The sequence below is a fragment of the Camelus ferus genome, chromosome 2, assembly GCF_009834535.1.
Source record: "Camelus ferus isolate YT-003-E chromosome 2, BCGSAC_Cfer_1.0, whole genome shotgun sequence".
Lineage (NCBI taxonomy): Eukaryota > Metazoa > Chordata > Mammalia > Artiodactyla > Camelidae > Camelus > Camelus ferus.
Genome location: NC_045697.1, coordinates 83,862,933 through 83,883,101, shown reverse-complemented (window position 1 = coordinate 83,883,101; position 20,169 = coordinate 83,862,933). Strand labels below are relative to the sequence as shown.

The window sequence follows — 20,169 nt, the reverse complement described above, 5'->3', positions numbered from 1 at the left end:
TGAAACCTGTAACCTCCCATCCTTTTTTTTAGCTGCTCTTACTTCTTCCTTTCTGAGAAAATTGCACAATCAGGAGAGAACTTCCACGGATTCTCGCCATCACATCGTCCCTGTTGAAACGTGTCCTGGGACCATAAACGTGCTCTAGCGGAAAGCCAGCCTCTCCGGCTGTGCGCTACGCGAGCATATTGCTACCATAAGTCTCCTGTCTTTCCTCTCATAGCATCAATATTTTTATTTTTACACAATTTATTACCGTCTTTTAAAAAACTTTCTCCTGTTTTAAAAAATAAAAGTGTTTTCTTGATCCACTTCCTTTACCAGCTTTCCCGTCTACAACAAAACTTGAAGGGATTTTTGCCAATTCCCCTATTGCTTTTCTCTCTTAAACTCACTCTAGGGAAGCTTCCTACCCCACCCCACCTCCTCACTCGCCCCGCCCCAAGTTCCACCACAATTCTCTCTTCTGGGTCTCCGGCACCCTCCACATTGGTTACCCAGTGGGTCACGCTGACCTGGTAGCATCACTTGGCATAGATGATTGTGCCTTTTCCTTGATGAGCTTTCTTCACTTCACCTCCAGCACACCAGACTCCCTCATTTTTTTCCTTCTCTGTCCTTTAGCTGATTTCTCCTTTTCCTTTGGCCTCTGTCCTTTTCCAGGGCTCTGTCCTCAGAATGATTCCCTGGGTGGTTTTAATTTAGTTTCATGGCCATCTATATGCTAAGAACTCCCAAACGTGCATCTCCAGCTCAGCTTTCAGCCCAGTGCCAAGACTCATCTATCTAATTGTTTACTCAGCATCACTTTTTGATTGCTCACTAGATTCCCCAAATGGCCATGTTCGAAGCCAGATTCCTGATCTCCACCCATGCACTCATTAAAACCTCTTCTCTTCCTGCAGCCTTTCTCTTTTCAGTTGCTGGCAGCTTCATGCTTCTGATTCCTCAGTCCAGAAACTTTGGAGTCATCCCTGACCCTGTCTTTCTCTTGTATCTCCCACATTCACACCTCATGCATCATGCCCATCGACAAGTAAGTCACTGTGCCTTCCAGAGATGTCTGGGGTCTGGCCACTTGGTCAGCACCTGCTCTGCTGTCAGGCTGGTCCCTGCCATCACCACTTCTCACCTGGTTACTACACAGCCTCCAAACTGGTTCTTCTCCCCATTACAGTCCATCCTCAAACCATAGGTAGAGTCAGCCTGATCACAACACTTTTCTGCTCAGAGCTTGGCATGTGTCCTCATTTCACTCGGAATAAAAGCCAGAGGGTTTAACATGGTCTCAGGCGTCTGCCTGATCTGGCCTCTGTTACTTCCCTGACTCCTCACCAGCTGCTGTTCCCCATTCCAGCCACACAGCCCTGGGTGTTCCTCAGCCAGGCCGGGCACACCCTGCCCCCAGGTGCCTGCTGGGCAGTCCCTTGCCACCTTGGAATCTTTGCTCAAATATTGTCTTTTGAATAAGACCAACTCTGTAACTATTTAAAATTGCAGTCTGCCTCCCACTCTGGTACCCGTTAACCAGAGGCACTTTTTTGGTAGCATTTATCATCTTCTAAGGCCCTATATAATTTACTCATTTATTAGGCTGAATATTTATTGTTTGTGTCCCTCTGCAAAAACATAAGCTCTACAAGGAAGCACCCAGGACAGTGTCTGAAACTTAGTAGACACTCAATAAATATTTGATAATTACGTTCTTTTGTCAAAATGTATTACAATTTCAAAATTTATTTTAGGTAAGTTATTCTAGTGATTTAAAAATACTCTCCATGCCATGGATATTATTTTAATACTCACATATGCCATGAAAAAAATTTGTTCAGGAAATGTAATGTATTTTAAAAATAGATTAGGGTTTTTAAAAAATTATATTTCTGTATTCATTTCTAAATTGAATTTCAAGTTTCAGAAAAAAAAAGACATGGTCAAGTGGGTTTGTATTAGACAAAGTGTACCTTGCTGATATGAGATGGTAAACGGATGCTCACCTTTCCCATAGCAGATGTGCTGATAGAAGAGGGTGAAGAAGAAATTGTATTCTTATGTTTTAGGCCTTTGCTTTATTTCTTCCACTGAATCTAAACACCTTTTGAGTCGATGAGTGGCTATATCAATACCCTGCTTATGGAAAATAATAATAATAAACTTAAAATTCTACTTTTGCTGTAGAATTCAGAGTGTTTTATTTTACAAGAAACTATAGTGTCCCTGGAAAACAGACTGTAGAATTACACAATACTACTTTTGTTTTTAAGAAATCATAAAGTTTTACAAATAAGGCAATTCATTATCTAGAAGTACCTTTATAAATATTTAAATACTATAGGGCAGCTTTTCTTCTAAGCAGATCTTAAGCGTGCACTTTGAATGTTTCAGGCAATGCTAGTCCTCGATACATCCGCTGCACAACATACTGTTTCCCGTGCACGTCAGATATGGCCAAGCAAGCTCAGCTCCCATTAGCTGCGGTCATCAAACCCTTTGCCACGATTCCTTCAAACGAGGTAAGAGTGATAAAAATAGCAATTCAGTAATTTATCAGTTCCCAAGTTCTCCTTTCATCATTATTTTCCCGTGCATGATTCAAAAAAATAAGAAAGCAAAAATCTGACAAACTATGTCCTTTGTCATCCTGTATTCCAAACACTGATGGACTGGGTCACTTTTTGGCCTACTGTAACAAGCACACACACAGGAAATATGGGCTGCCACACAGTGACAAATACCAAGACCTCTCGTGAGGCCCTTATACCCTAGTCCAGGGCCCCAATATCTAGGTGTTCTGGTAAAGGAAGATAATAGAGCCTTAAGGTCCTTGGTCTTACTGCAGCTGCTTTAGTAATCACTGGGCCAACATGCTCATAAACTCCTACTTAAAGTCAGCGTGATTAGAAAGCTAAGGTAAATAAATCTGTCTGTTTCAAATGGGAAAGATGTGCCCAATTTACAGTTAAGTGGGGAAAAAGACAAGAAGTGGTGTATGTTGAAAATTTCTGATACTATGATGCTGTCAGTAGACACTGTGATCAAGATGTCCACTCAGCGCAGTTGCCGTTCCTCCTTTTGACGTCCCTGAGTAGAGAGTACCCACATGCACACTGAGACAGACACAAGGTACTGTAGCAGAGCCCGTCGGATAGGAGGTGAAGAAAAGCCTTACTTCTGGCTGGAGCTTTGACTGTAGCCATCTTGCAGTGGTCCTGTAAGCTTGCTAAAAGCTAACATCTCAGATTCTCTTCCCCACTTAAACCTCAGCTTGGGTCCAGTGATCCTTTGAGGTCCCTGATCTAATGCGCATGAGCAAGAGGCAGAGCATCTGTAAGAGAGAAGAGATTTGTACCCTTCCTTGGGCTGGCCATGCCAGCTGGGATGGGGGGTAAAGTGGTGGAGGAAGGGGAGGGAGGCCTGCTTTATGTTCCCCCCGGGAGGGAAGAAAGAGCGGGGACGGGCGTGGTGTCCACGTGCAAAGTGGCTTTCATCTCCTTTGAGATGTACACTCACTCTTCTTATGAGTGTGGCAGAATCCTGTCCTCTCTTCTTTTGGGGAGTCCAGGAAACTGGTTAGAGCTGGGCAGAGAAGACTGGGCTGTTCTTAGAAGCCAGTCTTACATGCAGTATGGTCTCATATTTGTAAACCAAGAAGTGCATTCAGTATTTACTTATTTTAGGCATGATGTTTTCTATGATGGTCCCAGAAATTTAATATAATGCTCATAAATTTCTCTTTAAAATCTCCATGCTTCGTAAAATAGACCAGTATGTAATGACAAAGAGATCCATACTATATGTGATATACATGTGTTAAATAATAACTAGTTATTTTAACTGGCTATTTCTCAATACTTTATTATGAAAATTTTCAAACATACAGAAAAATCTGAAAGAATATTCCATATACCTGCTGCCTAGATTCTGCCATTAACATTTAACTATACTTGTTTTATCACACACTGATCCATCTGTCCATCAAGCCATCTTTTTTTTATGCATTTCAATGTAAATTGCAGATATCAGTACACTGTCATCTAAACAGTCCAGCAGGCATAGCATTAGCCAGAGTTCAATATTTGATTACAGATTCTTTTTCCTTTTGAGGTGAAAATCATTTATAATAAAATGCACATGTCATAATTAAACATTTTACTGAATGGTGGCAAGTGCATACACCTGTGTAATCCAAACCTCTATCAAGATATGAACTGTGCTGTCACCCTAGAACCTAGACAGTTATCTTATGCCCTTACCCAGTCAGCCTCCCAGCCCTTCTCACAACCTTCCTCCTCCAACAACTATTGTTCTGACTTTTTTCCACCATGGATTTGTTTTGCCTGTTCTAGGTCTTCATATAAATAGGCTTGCAGAGTATGCATTCTTTCGCTCACTCAGCATAAAGTTTTAGAGAGCCATCATGATGTGGAGTATATCAGTGGTTTGTTCCTTCTTTATTGCTGAAATGTATTTCATAGTATGGATATACCAGTTTGTTTATGGACACCTGGGCTTTTCTGCTTTTAGGCTTTTGTGAATAAAGCAGCTTCTATAAATAATTCTACTACAAGTCTTTCCAGGGACATGTATTGTCTCTTGGATTAATACCCATGAGCACATTGCTGGCTAATGAGGTACATGTTTATTTAGTTTTATAAGAAACTGCCAGACCATTTTCCAAAGTGTTTGTACAATTTTACAGTCCTTTTAACATTGATCAGAGTTCCAGTTGCTCTCCATCCTCTCCAACCTTTGGTATTGTTGTCTTTTTAATTTTAGTAGTTCTGATGGCTGTGTCGTAGTATCCATGAGATATATTTTTTATTTCAATATTTATCCTTTGAGCAAAATTTAAAGTCCTAGTGAATTATATCACCCTCCTGTACATACCACCATCATTAACAAAAGTTAATATTTTGTCATATTTGCTTAAGATCATTTTCTGAGATTTAAAACTTCATAGCCACATAGGATGTGTCCTCGAATCAAGCCATTCTTCTCTTTCCTCCCATTTCAGGCACAAACACGAATGAATTTGATATGTACTCTTCCCATATGTGATTTTACATATTGACTTCATATGCATGTATCCATAACAACATGTAGTAGTTTTTTTTTTTTTTTTTTGCTTTTTAATGGGTCAGTTACTTCTAAATAAGTAAAACACCAACATGCAAAAGATGGAAAGGGTATACAATGAAAAAAGATCCCTTCCTACCCCACAGACCACAAAGGTCCTCTTCCTCCCCTTTACAGACAATCTACCCGTTCTTTGTGATTCCTTCTAGAAAGGAAATATGCATATAACAGCATATGAGCATCCATCCTTTAAAACAAACAGATAAGTGGCAGTGTAGCATGCACACTCTTCCCCACACTTTACTTTTTCCAGTTAATATGTCTGGCATTCCACCCATGTTGCTACCTATAGAGATGCCCCACTCTTTGTAACAGCTGTGTAACATGATATATTAATAAGACAAACACTGCTGTAACTGTATGTGTCCATTTGAAGTTGCATACAGATTTCAGAAATGTGAGAAGTTAAAAATATGAATCCTAAAGTTGAGGGAAATATATTAACATAAGGGTACCTGGAAGAATGACTCCCCCCAGGGGATGGGATCGCTGCAGATGTGCCCTCCCCACCCGGCTCGTTCCCATGCTGTCTGAGTTGTTCTCTAGTGACTTGTTATTTTCAGTCTGGAAAAGATGACAGTTCTACCTTGAAAGAAGTCTAGGCAGCAACAGAATTTTGTCTCAATATGGGATGTAGGCAGGGTTAGCTCCAGTGTGCCTTGTTCGTGGCAATGAATTTGCAGTTTTCAGCTGCATACCAGCAAAAGGCTCTGCTCCCTGCCCCCTCCCCATGAGACAGCTGCCCTGGGTCAGGCCTGCATGGAATGGCACTAAACTCAACGGTTCTTCAGACCCGAGACCAGAGTGTGTGACCACCTTCTTGTTATCACCATTTAATAGTAACCATGAAATTATCTTTCAGTAATGCGTTCCTGAAAATGAAACCTGGTATTTCGGGGGCTTTTGGTGGAAAAAAGGTTTCAGATGTTAGTCCAGGCCTCCCCTCAAATGTCTATACACATTTCATGCACACACTGAAGGTGTATGCTTTCTAATTGTCTAAGTTGTTTGATCGAACCAAATACTAGCTCCTCAGCAGCATAAGGGCTTCCTTTAGTGAAACTTTTCAAAGTAATAAACAGATGAGTTTAGAGTGATGGCTTATTTTTGGAATCTGACCTAGGGGGAAGCTGTGCTTGAGAAAATAACACACTCTAGTCTTTTAATGTTGCTAAGATTCTACCTACTGGCCACATACGTATTTTCTCTATTCCGGATCTCTACAGAAGCCCTTCCTTTTTTCTTAGACCTTCAAAAACAGGATTACTCAATTGTGTGTGTGTGTGTGTGTGTGTGTGTGTGTGTGTGTGTGTAGACAGGGAGGTATAATTGATGAATAAAATTATAAGAATATTTAATGAAAATGTTGTATTTTGGAAGGATTACTATCTCTTATGGTGTCTCCTGGGTTAATGAAGACATTCTCTGTTTAAAAAAAAATACTTCTATTTGTTGAAATAGACTTAGAGGTGAAAAAAAATTTTTAATGGGATGCTAAAACACCAGGAAGAAAATTCCTAAAGACTATGCCGTCAAAGACATTTTCTTCGTCTTTGGGCATCTAACTGGACCTGAATGTGGAGGGTCACGAGCACTAGGGAGCCCTCCTTGCTGCACGGTGCCAGCTGGCTGGGTGAGAGTCTAGGTCACCAAGGACTTGGGCCTTCTTGACTGCCTCCCGTCCGTGGCTTCCATGACACCTGCCGGGTGTATTTTTCCTACCTCACAGGCAGGGAGCATTTTGGTTCCCTTTGTTGTCTTCCTGACTTCTAGTCTTGGGGTTCTTCAAGGCTTGGACTTGGGGTCTCCTCTCTGTCTTCAGACTCTCTGTCCCCTCAAAGACTGCATATCATCTGTAACAGCTACTAGAGTTACTGGGGAGAATATTAATAGTCAAAACTTAGCACTCAGTGAGCACAATTAGACGTTCCTTTATGTGTGTTCATTTATTTAATCCTCACGTCCACCTGTTTATTATTCAATTTTAGATATAAGGAAATTGAAGCACAGAGTTAGAGAACTCATTAAGGCCAGTGGCTACTAAGTGACAGAGTTAGGATTCCAAGCCATGCAGTTGGATACCCAGGTCCATGACTCTAAGTCACTGTGCTGTTGCTCATTCATTTCATGCTACATCTGCAGCCCCATACTCGCTGATCCACGTGCCTTTCTGAAATGTCTCCTTGGGTATCCTCACAGAAACCTCAGACTTAACATGTTCAAAAGTGGATTTTCGATGTCTACTCCCTAAACCTGTTCATTCTTTCATGTATCCATAAATGGCATTTTAATGCTCAAGCCAGAAGCCCAAAACTAAACAATTATAGCTAATAATAGAAAATAAGGGACGTGCTAATTTTTTGATATTTACAACCTGTAAACAAGGAAGTAAGTTTTAAAATGTTTCTTGAAGGTAAATGATTACATGAATACTGTTACTCTCGCTGTGAATGGCATTTTAATTTATTTTCCTCTGTAATAAATTACTTACTTATTTTTAGGTATAGTAAAATTTTAGGATTTTTTTCCTTATCTGAATAATACTGCCACGATTACTGCAATTAAGAAAAAAAAACCTTCAAAATATCCTGATTTGACCTCTATCAGGAGAATTTATTTAGTACAGTTGTTTTTTTTTTTTTTAAAGTCAGTTCTGTTGTTTGACAAAACCTTTAAAGCATGTCATTGTGTTAGCAACGGACTATAAAAATAAACCTAACCCAAGCAGAATGTTCCCTGTGAGCATTTGCTTTGGAGATGTATGCTATTTCCAAGGGCATATCTATGTCATCTGTGTTTAATATTTCATATTCTGTTCATAAATTTTAACTTTTTTGGTATGAATTTTAAGTGAAACTCATTTCCATATTTAATATAATTTAACTATGAGGTATTTATTCAACAAAAGTAATCAGTTATCTTGGAAACTCTTTTGCTTAGTAACCTGTGGTTTTATTTTTGATGCTGTATTTTTAAGAACTGAGGTGAGGTAGAAATGGCATAGATTTCCAGTGCAGGCTCTGAAGTTTATCACTAATTTTGCATTTCTTTAACATAGGAAATCTTTACATTTTGGATAAGTGCATACATCATCTAATTATATATGAAATGAAGTAATTTCACCTATAAACCAGATGGCAGAAGCTTTTACTCCATCTGTGAATAGATTCAGGAATATCTGTGTGTATTTTTTTTAGATTATAAACGGATATCATAGTCAAACTAATTTCCTTTCTTATTGAATTAATTTAATCAGATAAACTTTTATCCAAGACTTTAAACTTCACTTGATTTATAATCCCCTACTTACTCTGTAGGAACTGAGCTGGACTTTAGAGACATGGAGAAAAACAAGACCAGTTATTCTTGTCTAGAACTTACAGAAAATCTGCTAGTACACAGCTAGTTTTTGTACAAGGTGGAAAAGGCTCTGATGGGAATAACCTCGTTCTTTGGAATTTTGGTTCAGGGAAATTTTACCTTAGTTATGACTTAATGAATAAAGACGTTTGACGTTTTTGCTGTTATTAAATACTGCTTGTTTTTTCTTCATGATCGTTCATATTCTGATAGATGCGGTAGATAGGAAGAAGATGCCATTGGAAAGAAAGAGGAAGGGATGTCAGTGAGCTGACAAATGGAGTTAACAAAATAGGAAAAGACTGTCAGAGACTAAATCTGACACCGACACATGACCTCCACATCCCTCACCTGCAGAAGGGATTGCTTGGTCATGCATTCGACTTAGCCACTCTTGCTGGCATGAGTTGGCAGAGTTTTGGCAGAGTTTCCACTGTTGCTTAATGCACCAAAGGAAGAAAAATTCTGCCCCACTGTAGTATTTTGTCTGTGTGCCAGCTTTTCTTAGGAAGAATAGCAGCTTATGAAGCAGGTGTGTATCTGAGTTTATAGATGTAGAAGTTCTACACGTTCTGGGGCTATTAAAGTCATACAGCTAATGAGAATGCTGCTGGAACTCGAGATGCCAAATATCAAGTTCTTTCAGCAACATCTGGCTGTAAAGGAGCTCGTTGAGGTTTTATTTGGTTAAACACATAGGATAGCATTCCTTTTTTCTTGCTGGCACTAGTTTTAGCATTGGGCTTCTAGTTCCTGCAAGCTTGTGAGTTATCCTGACATGTCCATCTGAGACCTATTTTCTTGAAGTCTTTTGACTTCAAGCTACTGCTTAGTACTTCTCGAAGGTGAAGGCCATGCAGACAGAACCTGGCAGTGGGCTGGGCACATGGTAAAGGTCTTAGCTGAGTAAATGCGCTCTCCTGAGGGTTGGATGGACATTTAAAGGACAAAGACAAGCCAAACCACAGAACTGTGGCACAGTGGTTGACTTCTAGGTGTTTTAGGCTTCAAACAAACTCTGGATAAAGAAAAAATTGTTTGTGAGGTCATAGATATATTCTATCACATATTAATAATTACCCATATCAATATATTCTATCACATTAATGAGAGAAGTTGTATTTCATTGTAAAGAGCAGAACAGCAAAACAGGTAGGAAGAATTTTTGATCATACAAAGATATTTCAGAAACCAATAAAAATGGGCTACTTTCTCCAAAGCACAATAGAGAGTGGCCAGTAAGTGGAACTCTGGGTTAGGAGCCAGGAAATGACTTTAGGTCTCCGCCGTGTCTTGTATTGTGACTCGGGCCTCCGTTGCCAAGAAGTAGTCTGGCTCTGATGTCCTAAATCTAGAAGTCTGCCGGTGTCTACTTTACTTTTCTCCTCTTTATTGGGCATTCAGCGTGGATTACCATGGATTTGTCACACATCCTGTATGTTTTTGGAGATTCATATGAACTTACTGCACAACCCAACCCAAAGTGGTTTCATTTATATTATACTTTTAGTATAAGAAATCTATAGTATATAATAATATAATTCACTTAAAAAGCACGTGAAGATTGTGAGACTGTGCATTTTTTCATATAGTCCCAGTTCAGCTAGCTTTAGTGATACATACGCTCTGAAATTAAGCTTATTACTGCATAATATCGTGCCCTTTAAAGAACTTAAACTTTGACTTAGATCTTAAATTCTTTTAAAATGAAAGCTTCAAAAGCCTGAATCCATTTTTAACATGTGGTTATAGTCTTAAATTGTTTGCTTCAATGCAGAATTTTACAAGTATTAACATAAAAACTTGGAAAATTAAAATGTATGTACTCATGTAGAAATAGAGTTGTGAGTACAACATTAAAATGCTTAATATATAGAATTATTTTGGAAACTGAATCTTATCCCTTAAGGATTTTGGCCATTGTTCATATAGTGCTATGAAAAAGTACTATGAAAAAGTTTGGCAGCTGAAGAACAGAATGTTATCCCTTTTTAGAATGGTCTTACAGCAGACGTACAGGGGGCAGGGTGGGGTGCGGGTCACATTTGTCAGGGCAAAGGTTGTTAGAATTCTATTTTAAGTTGCAATTTAGAAGCCGAATGCCCCAAGCTTATTTTCTCAATCACAAAATTATTCATGTAAATCTTTGGTTTTTTTTATTAACTTCAGGAGAAACAAGAATAAAAAAGGAAACATTCTTCCTTGGTTTAATTTTCAGGGAATCTCAGTGTGGGTTTTATGACCTTCAGTGCCTGGCAGTTGAGGGTACAGCATCCGTAACATAGGAGCCAGGAACACCAGGCTCCTTGGATGCTGAACGCTGGGCATCCATGAGGAGCCACCATGGGAGAGGACGTATGTTAGAGCCTCTTGCTATCATTGTCACCATCTCTAAGGCCCACATTTTCTCACATTTTAACATTTACAAAATGGGAATATATCTTATGAACAGTGACTTCTTGGCATTATGTCATGTTCAGTTGGAAGTTTTGATGATGTCCCTTATAATTGATGGGATTTTAGAATCAGTGAAATACACGATCTATACCCTGCTTCATGAGTCCTAACTTCAGTCAGATTTTGTGGATATTTAGATAATAATACAAGGACTTAAAATTTATGCAGTTGATAAATTTGACTGATCAAGTGTGAGAAAGCCAAAGTTTAGAAGATTTTCACTTGAAAGTTTCCTGAGCAACAGTTCTCACTAAAGAAAAGGCTAAAACACCTCAATAAAGTCCTATTTTTAAGGAAGGAAGAAAAAGAAAGCCCTATGCAAATCTGTGCTTTTTATTGTTTTATGGAATGTTTGAATGCAGCACCCAAGTTTGTCTGAGACATGCGTGATTTGGGGAGCGATCCTTTGTCAGGAGTTAACATTGTTACAGGTAACGGGGTACAGGCAGGAATTTGAGTGTCAGATGGAGTTGGGTGCACAAATCAGCTCTACCACTTCCAGCAATGTGACCTTGACATTTTACTCAACTTTTCTGAACCTCACTTCTCTCCTAAAATTATAACATTACTTAACTCTTAGTTGTTTAAAAATAGAAGAAGTTGGTATAAGAAATGATCTCTCTATCATTATTGCTCTGATTATTTGCTGTACAATATTAAAGTCCTCTTTGGAAAATTTCATTTAATCCAACCATCATTGATTTTGGGTGTCTACCATGTGCAAGGAAGAGAAGTGGGAAAAATACAGTAACTTTAATTTACCTGAAGTGTATACGTCTAAGAGGGATATTATCACACCCCTTCAGTGATTCCAGCTACATAATCCGGTGTAGAAAGAAAGAGGAGACGGATGTGGATGCCACAATTCTATTCGTATACAAGGGAACGAGTTAGCTACTCATTTGTATTTAAAAAGAGAAATTTTGCATGGTCTCTGTCATTTGACAATATATCATTGTTTTCTATTTTTACTATTTAAAGATAAGCACCCAGCATTATATAGACATTTCTGTAGCTTTCGTTTTTTCATTAGATGCTTCATGGGCATTTGCTGGAATAATTTTCCCTCAGTCTCCCATACACTGTCCTGTCCTTTTAGCCAAGGTAGTTCCTATTCACTTTAGATTTTAGTTCAAAGTCACATCCTCGGGAGAGCTTTCTGATACCCCACATTATACTCCCTGGAGCTCTCCTTGTGCCTCTTTGTGTTTATGTGTTTGATTCCTGTCTTTCTCCCATTAGCTTCCATGAGGGTAGGGACCACATGTAACTTTTCCTCACTATATCATTCCCAAGATCTAAAACTATTCCTAGAATATTTTTGCACTAAATAAATATTTAATATGGTATTTTCATTATACAATATTATTGATGTACCGGAGTCAGTTAGAATTTTGAGGCCAAGGAATTTGATAAGATTTTCATGCAGAGTTCTGTGCTCCAACACTTCCTGAGCATCTAGTTTATGCAGACATGCTGCATTGGATACTGAACAAGTTCCAAGAGAATTTAAAAAGCAGCTGACAATCCAGGAGCCATGCTACGGTTAGGACCTCTTTTTCAGAGTCATCTCCATCCAGGGATCAGATGTTTACTTGAATTTCTATGTTTTCCATCAAAGAAAATCCTTTATTCCCCATACTTTTGTTCTTAAAATATTCATTTGGGGACTTGCTGCAAATTATCCTTTCTTTTCACATTGATGGCAGACAGAAACAGTTATGCCAACTAGGATAACAGTTGCTTAAAGAATTTCCTGGACCGTAAGATTCTTCATAAGTTTAGTTTACATTTCACTTTTATTCTCGTCTCCAATACTTGTTTCTTTCAGTATCACTGCATTATAAACTGAAGATACAGCGTGTGTGTGTGTATTTATGAGAGAGAGAGAGAGAGAGAGATGGGGAGGGTATATGAGATATACATGTTTTTTAAAAAGAGGCTTAGAATCTTTAAAATGTTACTGTTTGGGAAAATAAGAGCATCTTTGACTTTCTTGAACAACTTCTGCAAAATACAAGTAAAACAGAAGAACTATAATTATAAAACCTAGCATATGTAGTCACCATGAAATTCATCCAGCACAAAGTTCACTTGTCTTTATCCTGAGCTGAACTGCCAAGGTCAGTCTTCAACATGGGAATGGGAGTTAAGTCTCTTTTTGTTTACTACATTCCATCCTCTCTTGTCCTCCACAGCTTAAAAAGTTTTGAAAACCTCTTTTATGTAACTACTTCAAACATACAACTTTCTCCACATTCCTCCTTTCCGAAAGAAAATCTATTGGCTCATATTTATTGATCTGTATTATTTATTTGATAAATTAAGAATTTATCTCCTCTCTCCTTCCAGCTCACTACTGATATATAGTAAATATATAAATGCATTTATTTCTCCAGATGCTTTCAAATTGGTCACACATTTTAAAAATTGAATATTTTTTTCTCAGCCTTTTTTTTTTTAATCCATTTTCAAGTCTTCCCTCCAAATGGCTTTTGGCTGTTTGCCCAAATCAGATTAACTCACAAGAGGTGATTTGCTGCATCGCTTGAGGTGGCCCAGCCAGCTCACAGGGCTGCCCGCCAGGGATGGTGACACTGACAGCCGATCGGACTGCAGGGCCCTTAGACTCCTGTGTTGCTTTCCTTCTGGAAGCAGTTCATACAATAAGCATCAGATAGGCCTGGTTAAACATACAGCTTCCGTCGGTGTCAGCTCTGAACAGGGAAGTGGTAATTTGACTTTCCTGTTATCCTTATTTGTAGAATCAGTTCTAACTGTATAAGCACACCTGGGTTTTAGGGATATTTCAGTTGTCTTGTACAACATAATCTGTGCAGTGTTCATTTTTATGAAGGATTATGAATTTACCTATTCTACTTTATTTCAATGAAGATTTAATTAAACAAATATTTATTGTTCACCCAGTACATGTCAGATACTGTTCTTGGTCCCAAAATAGGTCAGTGAACAAAACAAAGATCTTTGTCCTCATGGAGCTCACAGTTTAATGCAAAGAGGCAAGACAGTTAACCTGATGTAAGAAGACTGTGTTGTGGTAGCTCACAGTGAAAAGAAAAATGTGACAGTGAATATATGTATGTTCATGTATAGCTGAAAAATTGTGCTCTACACTGGAATTTGACACAACACTGTAAAATGACTATAACTCAATTAAAAAAAAGGTTTAAAAAATTGTGGGGGTGTGGTGCGGCGGGAATAGCTCAGGGTAGAACACATGATTAGCAGGCGTGAGGTCCTGGGTTCAGCCCTCAGTACCTCTGTTAGAAAAAAATATATATTTAACATTTAATGAAGGGAGGAAGAGAAGGGAGAGCCAGCGGGGGATGAGGACTGCCTGGGGGGGGGGCGGGTAGAGTGCAGGGCAGACAGGCAGGCTTGACTGAGGAGCTGTCAGTTAGATACGGACTTGACTCAAGATAGGGGGATATCTTGTAGGTGTTTTCATGGCCATAAAGAAGGGTGATAAATGGAAGGAAGACTTCCGCTAACTTGTAGTTCTGCCAGAGAGACAAAGGAAGTTTGCTTCTAGGCTTATTATTTTTGACACTTTCATCTTTAAAGTGGAGTATTTTACAACTTTCCTTTGAGGAACAGAAAACTGCCAATTATTTTGTTATGGAAGAAACAAACTTGATTCATAGGTTTTTAAGTCTAAAGTATATTTTCATCATCGGTGAACATTGTGCATTCTTACAGCAATTAAACATGTCTTCTGCAAGGGGCCCATAATTGGACAACAGAATACAATTCTTCCTTAGGGACGGGCGATAAACTCTAATTGGTCAAGGTTTAAAAGAAAGGTGGGAGCTCTGCTATGCACACGAAACTAACATTGTAAATTGACTATATTTCAATAACAAATAAGAATTAAAAATTAAATTAAAAGAAATGTGGGAAAATGTCTCTCAGCTATAGAATTCCTGACTGTCCTAGCTCCTTGAGAAGCAGTGCCTTATTCAAGAGTTTCTAGCATCTGTTCCAGCGAGAAAAACAATGCTGATCTTTGTGAATATACCCATAACTCGAAAGACTGCATCAGCATAACCCAATCCAAACAGACCACTTTGTTTGTGTTTAGCATACCATTTGTGATGTAGCCAATGACCTAGGACTGCCATTCAGGAAAACTGATACTGTGGTGCTCTCTGAACTGCACCGGCATTTATTTTCCCTTTTGAAACTGGATGCCCTGTCACCAGGAGCAGCCCTTTCATAGACTTCAGCGTATAGTCCAACTTGACCTTCCCACTGAAAAGCCCTCCTGGCATTCGAGGACCTGGGGAGAAAGGTCACAGCTGCATTTGCTTTAAGATGCTATTGCCCATTGCAAGAGAAGAGCCTCCCAGTGAAGTTATCTGTGCGTATATTTGGATGAACTTAACATATTAAGGTTTATCGCACTCAGACTTAAACTTCTGTGATGAGAGAACTGGCAAATATCCTCCTGTCTAAACATGACTTCTGTGTTTTTCTTCTTCCTTCACTTTTTTTTTTTTTCATTCAGACTTCAGTTTTTTCCCCTTCTTCCTGCCTTCCTTTTCTTGTCATCTATTCAACAAATATTTATTGATAATTTACTCTGAACTGTAAGTCCAGGGGATCGGTGGTGAACCTGAGGTTTACCTAAGCTGTTAAGGAGTGAACTTTTTTATTTAGAAATTTACTTTAAAAACTAGAACTAACATTCAAACATCTTTTGAGTTTATTTTTAAAAGAGTTTTTAGGAATTGAATAAAATACAGGAGATGATGAAACAGAAATTCTAAAAATCCTTCATGGTAACTGTAAAAAAAAACCTGATTTGCTAATTTATGAGCAGGTTTCAAAACCTATACCAACCATTGTTCCAAGGACATTGTTTTAGTTTAGTGAGTGGTAAAATCTCAACTATCTTGTCAGAGTTGTTACCATCTAGTAACAGCTGATCTGAGGTGTGTGTGTGCGTGTGTATGTGGACCTGGCTTTAAAAACTCTCTATTAAATCACTCCAACCTTCCTCTTTAACTTCCTTCATCTCAGCAGGACCAGGCTACTTGCCTGCTGACCACCGACGTGCCCCAAGCTCAGATTTGTCTTCTTGAGCTGTGTTGTTCTCACTGTTCTCTGCCACTGGAATGTAACTCCTTGTAACTGCCCACCTCTTCCTCAAAAGAAGCCTTTATTGATCCCCCATCACAAGTGACTTCTTCTTTTATTTGTGCCTTTTGTTTAGCACCTACCATGAACTGCCCTGAGCTTATGACAATATATTTGTGGGTACCTGGTTGATATTTTGTTTGTTCATTCAAAAACTCTGGACTGCCCATTGTCTTGGGTATTGGGATAGAAGAGACACAACAATAAAACAAAACAAAACAAACAAGTTAGACCTGCAGGGCATGGGTCTGAGAATTTAGTCATGATACCAAAAAGTAAGTGATGAGTGCTGTCAGACACTGGGTCACACGGAACACATGGCTGAGAGGCCCACGCCTGTGTGGAGCGGCCCAGCGGAGACTTGGTCCCAGCTTAGATGGGGTCTCTGGGAACAAGCCAGGAGGAGAGAGGGGACCCCTTCGACTGTAACGGAAGAGGGGAAGGGAAACGTGAGGTAGGTGCTTGCAAATTCGTGAGGAGAAGTCAGGGGAGTTCCTGTCTGAGGTTTTCTGTTTTCTTTATGAGCAAGGAGGCGGAGTTACCTGCTGAGCTTATCTGAAGGATGAAATGAGGTTGAAAATATATAAAATAGCTCCTTAGAGAAAGAGAGAGAGAAATGGCAGGAGACCCTTCGTGGATACCAGGCACCGCAAGGGGCTTGGTTCACGTCGTAGATGGCTGATGGCAGCTTCTCTGAAACTGCTTTTCTATGGAAGTGATCTGCAAGCTGCTTCTGAACATAGAGCATAGAAATGAAGGGGGATGGAAGCTTCAGCTCTGCATGTTGTTGGACAAGTGGCTTCCCTCACTGATGTCCATTCCCTTTTGAACCACATGGGTGGTAATTCCCACCCGTGGGGTTGTCACCATCTCAGCATCACACTGAGGCTTTCATACATGAAAACATTTTAAACTACAAATCATACAGGTAATCGTTATGATCTTACTTATATTATAAGTTTGAATTGGTCACATTTGTCAGGATTTTGCAATGCTGGATAGACCAAAACAGAAACAATGGCCCCAAATCAAGAAAGACTAATTTCCACATTAAAGACATGTTCACATCCAACATACACTCTAGATATAGTTATAACAAGAATAGACGCCACAGCAACATTGAAGGGAAAAAAATCGAAAATAATCTCTCAAGTGCCACAAACACTCCAACTAGAAAGAAGCTAATTTTCTGGAGAACACGATGTTTTAGGTCAAAGGCCAACTGAAAACATCCTGGAAAAGTATAAACATATTCTTGTAATTAATATAATACATTGAAGTTTTTATTATCAGGCTCTCTTTCTTTTTAAAAGATGCATAGCATGATTTTTTTAAAATATTTTATTTCTTATTGTATTATTTATTTTATTTGGTGGGGGTTATTAGGTTTATTTCTTTTTAGAGGAAGTATGGGAATTGAACCCAGGACCTTGTGCGTGCTAGGCATGCACTCTGCCACTGAGCTATACCCTCCCCCCTCATAACAGGATTTTTGAAAGGCATTCAGAAAACAGAGTTCTTTCATACTGTACTCATTATTCTTAAAAGTTCAACAAAATAATACTGCTGCTGAGAAAACATATGCCCAGTAGGTAGCCTGTTGTCCTGTGCCTTTTCCGTCCATGTTGGCTGACTGAATGTCATATATGGTGAAGCTAAAAAAAGGAAACACACATAAGCTGCTTCTCAGTTCTCTTTTCCTATGGAAATATCTTTAATAAGTGCAGTTGATACAGACACTCTCTGTTTTAGCTGCTGGCCATAATCCTCTGGGAATCTGACTCTGCTTGTCTTCAGCACGCCTAATAGTCTGAATGTTTAACATTTTAGAGGGTGGCTGTTCATCACAGGTTCTGGATTATCTTTTCACATACCATTGTTGTGCTTCTACTTATATCCCTCAATTAATCCAAATTACCAACTGACCTCTCTTGAGCTAGATCAAAAAAAAAAAGCAGCACCCCGACCTCAAGAAGCCGTGTGCCAGAGTCGCATTTGACGATAGGAAACCATTGCTGCGAGAGATACAGCTTCACAGTGGTTCCCTGGGGAGTATAACCTGATGTTGAGTATGATCCTGTATCGGGCTGGAGGACCGTGTCACCTTTTGGCAGGTCTTCTTGCTGGAAACCTTCTGGTCAGATTTAGGAATCACGGTAGGCAAAAATATATCTCCCATGACTGGTCACTGTTTAGCCTGGTATTCCTTCAGGCATTTAGTAAAGTAGAATATTGGTCATATGGGGAACAACTGTGTAGTCCCAGGACACTGATTACTTTCCTGAAGACTTCTAGTGGAGGAAATAAAAGGGGAGAAAAAAGGGAAGAGAAGTAGACATGGAAAATGGGAAATGTGTATTTTTTCAAAATCGGTAAACATGTATTAGAAGACAGGGGAAAGTGGGTGGTTAAAGGGTGAGCTTGTGTATGTGTGTGTGTATTGGGACTTAGGTGAACTCGGGTCCTGAAAAATGAGGTGGGCAGTGAGTGGGGCAATGGAAGAAGAAAGCGGGGAGAGAGGCAGTTTTTACCTGGGAATATTCTAGAGATAGGCAGGAATACCTTCCCAAGTCAAGGTGTTCCTGCAGTCTCCGATTTGGCCACTCTGTCCTGTCTCTCCCCTCATTCACACCGCTGCCTGTGATTTGATGTTCCAGCAGGAAGCTAGGTGTCTGCTTTAGAAAATCGTTTCTCCATCACTGTGCACTGCTGAGCAGCAGGATGCAGCTTCATTGTCTTTGCTTGGTTATTTCACACCTCAGATGCAAATGTGGAGGGAGGGGGTGGGTGCTGGCAGTGGGAGCGCTGGCATCCCGGTGCCTCCGCCTCCTGGGCTACCGTCAGCCTGCCTGCTGTGCTCGGGGGGCTGCCGGTCCCTAAGATGCCTGTTTCCATACGTGCAGTCAAGGAAAAGTTGGGAGAGGATTAGAAGCTTTTAAAATATGTTTTCTCTTGGCTATTATATTCAATAAATTTGGCACACTCTGGAATTTCTATATAATTGATGCTTAAAAATAGCCTGCATTTCATGTTTAATCACATTTTGTTTCACCAGCAATAGTTTTAACCATTATCAAAGGATTTTTCAAGAAAAGTATAGGTTTCTTAATTTTGTGATTGTAAGAACTGACATAAGTTCAGTTAAATGTTATTATAGTTACATAAAATGAGTGTAGCATAATTACCTTGATTATTTTATTACCTAAGGAAATTACATCGTTCTGTTTCAATTTTCAGTTGTACAGTGCCACCTACTGGATCTGTGCTGTAAGAACACCTTCATTTTCAACTTCCCAGATCCAGTATAATCAGCTTGTAGGATTTAGCTGCCTTCTGTATAGACTATATAACAAGAATGGTGTATTCAGACTTTTCTTCGTTATAGAGATGCCAAGACCAAACCACACAGACTGCAAACTTTATCAGAGTTCTCCCCGTGGGATCTTTCTAGGTTGCGCCTCATTTTCTTTGAGCATCTATTTTTATTTTGGATTACAATCTGTGAACAGTTTAACATTGCTTTCATTAGTGATGATTTCCCAAGTATCCTCTACCCCTACCTTGCTCTCTTAATTGCATATTTGCATTATTGTTTGTTTAATGTCTTTCTATGCTCCTGGGCTGTATGTCCTACCAAGTCACACAACAAACCCGGCACCGATTGCACAGATGTTAAAGAGAATGGCAGGGAAACTGATGGTATATAAATATAGGAAGACTTCAAACAATGTATTAGTAGTGCCAAGGAGTTATTGATTGATATACTTTGTTGTCTACTGCTTTGACATGGAATAAGAACCAGAAGTTCTAACACTGAACCTGATTTCTCAATTCTTGCCTGTGGTCCATATGCACAAAAAAGAGATAGGTTTTATTCAATTGAAGTATTTTAATTAAAATTTAGTACCAATAAGATATTTGGCATAACCCTTGTAGTCCAAAAGTATAAGCAAAAGGTTCAGGTATTAGTCTCCCCTGCTTCCTTCCCAGCACCCCCATCACTTGCGTGTTATGTAAACTCATGCTACACAGGACCAGAGCCAGGAATAGCCAGAT

At 39.3% G+C, this 20,169-nt stretch overlaps 1 protein-coding gene across 2 annotated transcripts in view; it reads left to right on the top strand.

Annotated features, from left to right (window-relative positions):
• SEC24D (SEC24 homolog D, COPII coat complex component) overlaps window positions 1–20,169 on the top strand; it is a 95,443-nt gene that overhangs the window by 33,823 nt on the left and 41,451 nt on the right. For both annotated transcript variants that reach the window (XM_032462503.1, XM_032462499.1), the window contains exon 8: window positions 2,386–2,513. In XM_032462503.1, the coding sequence (XP_032318394.1) occupies window positions 2,386–2,513 (128 nt within the window). The remainder of the gene's footprint in view (window positions 1–2,385; window positions 2,514–20,169) is intronic.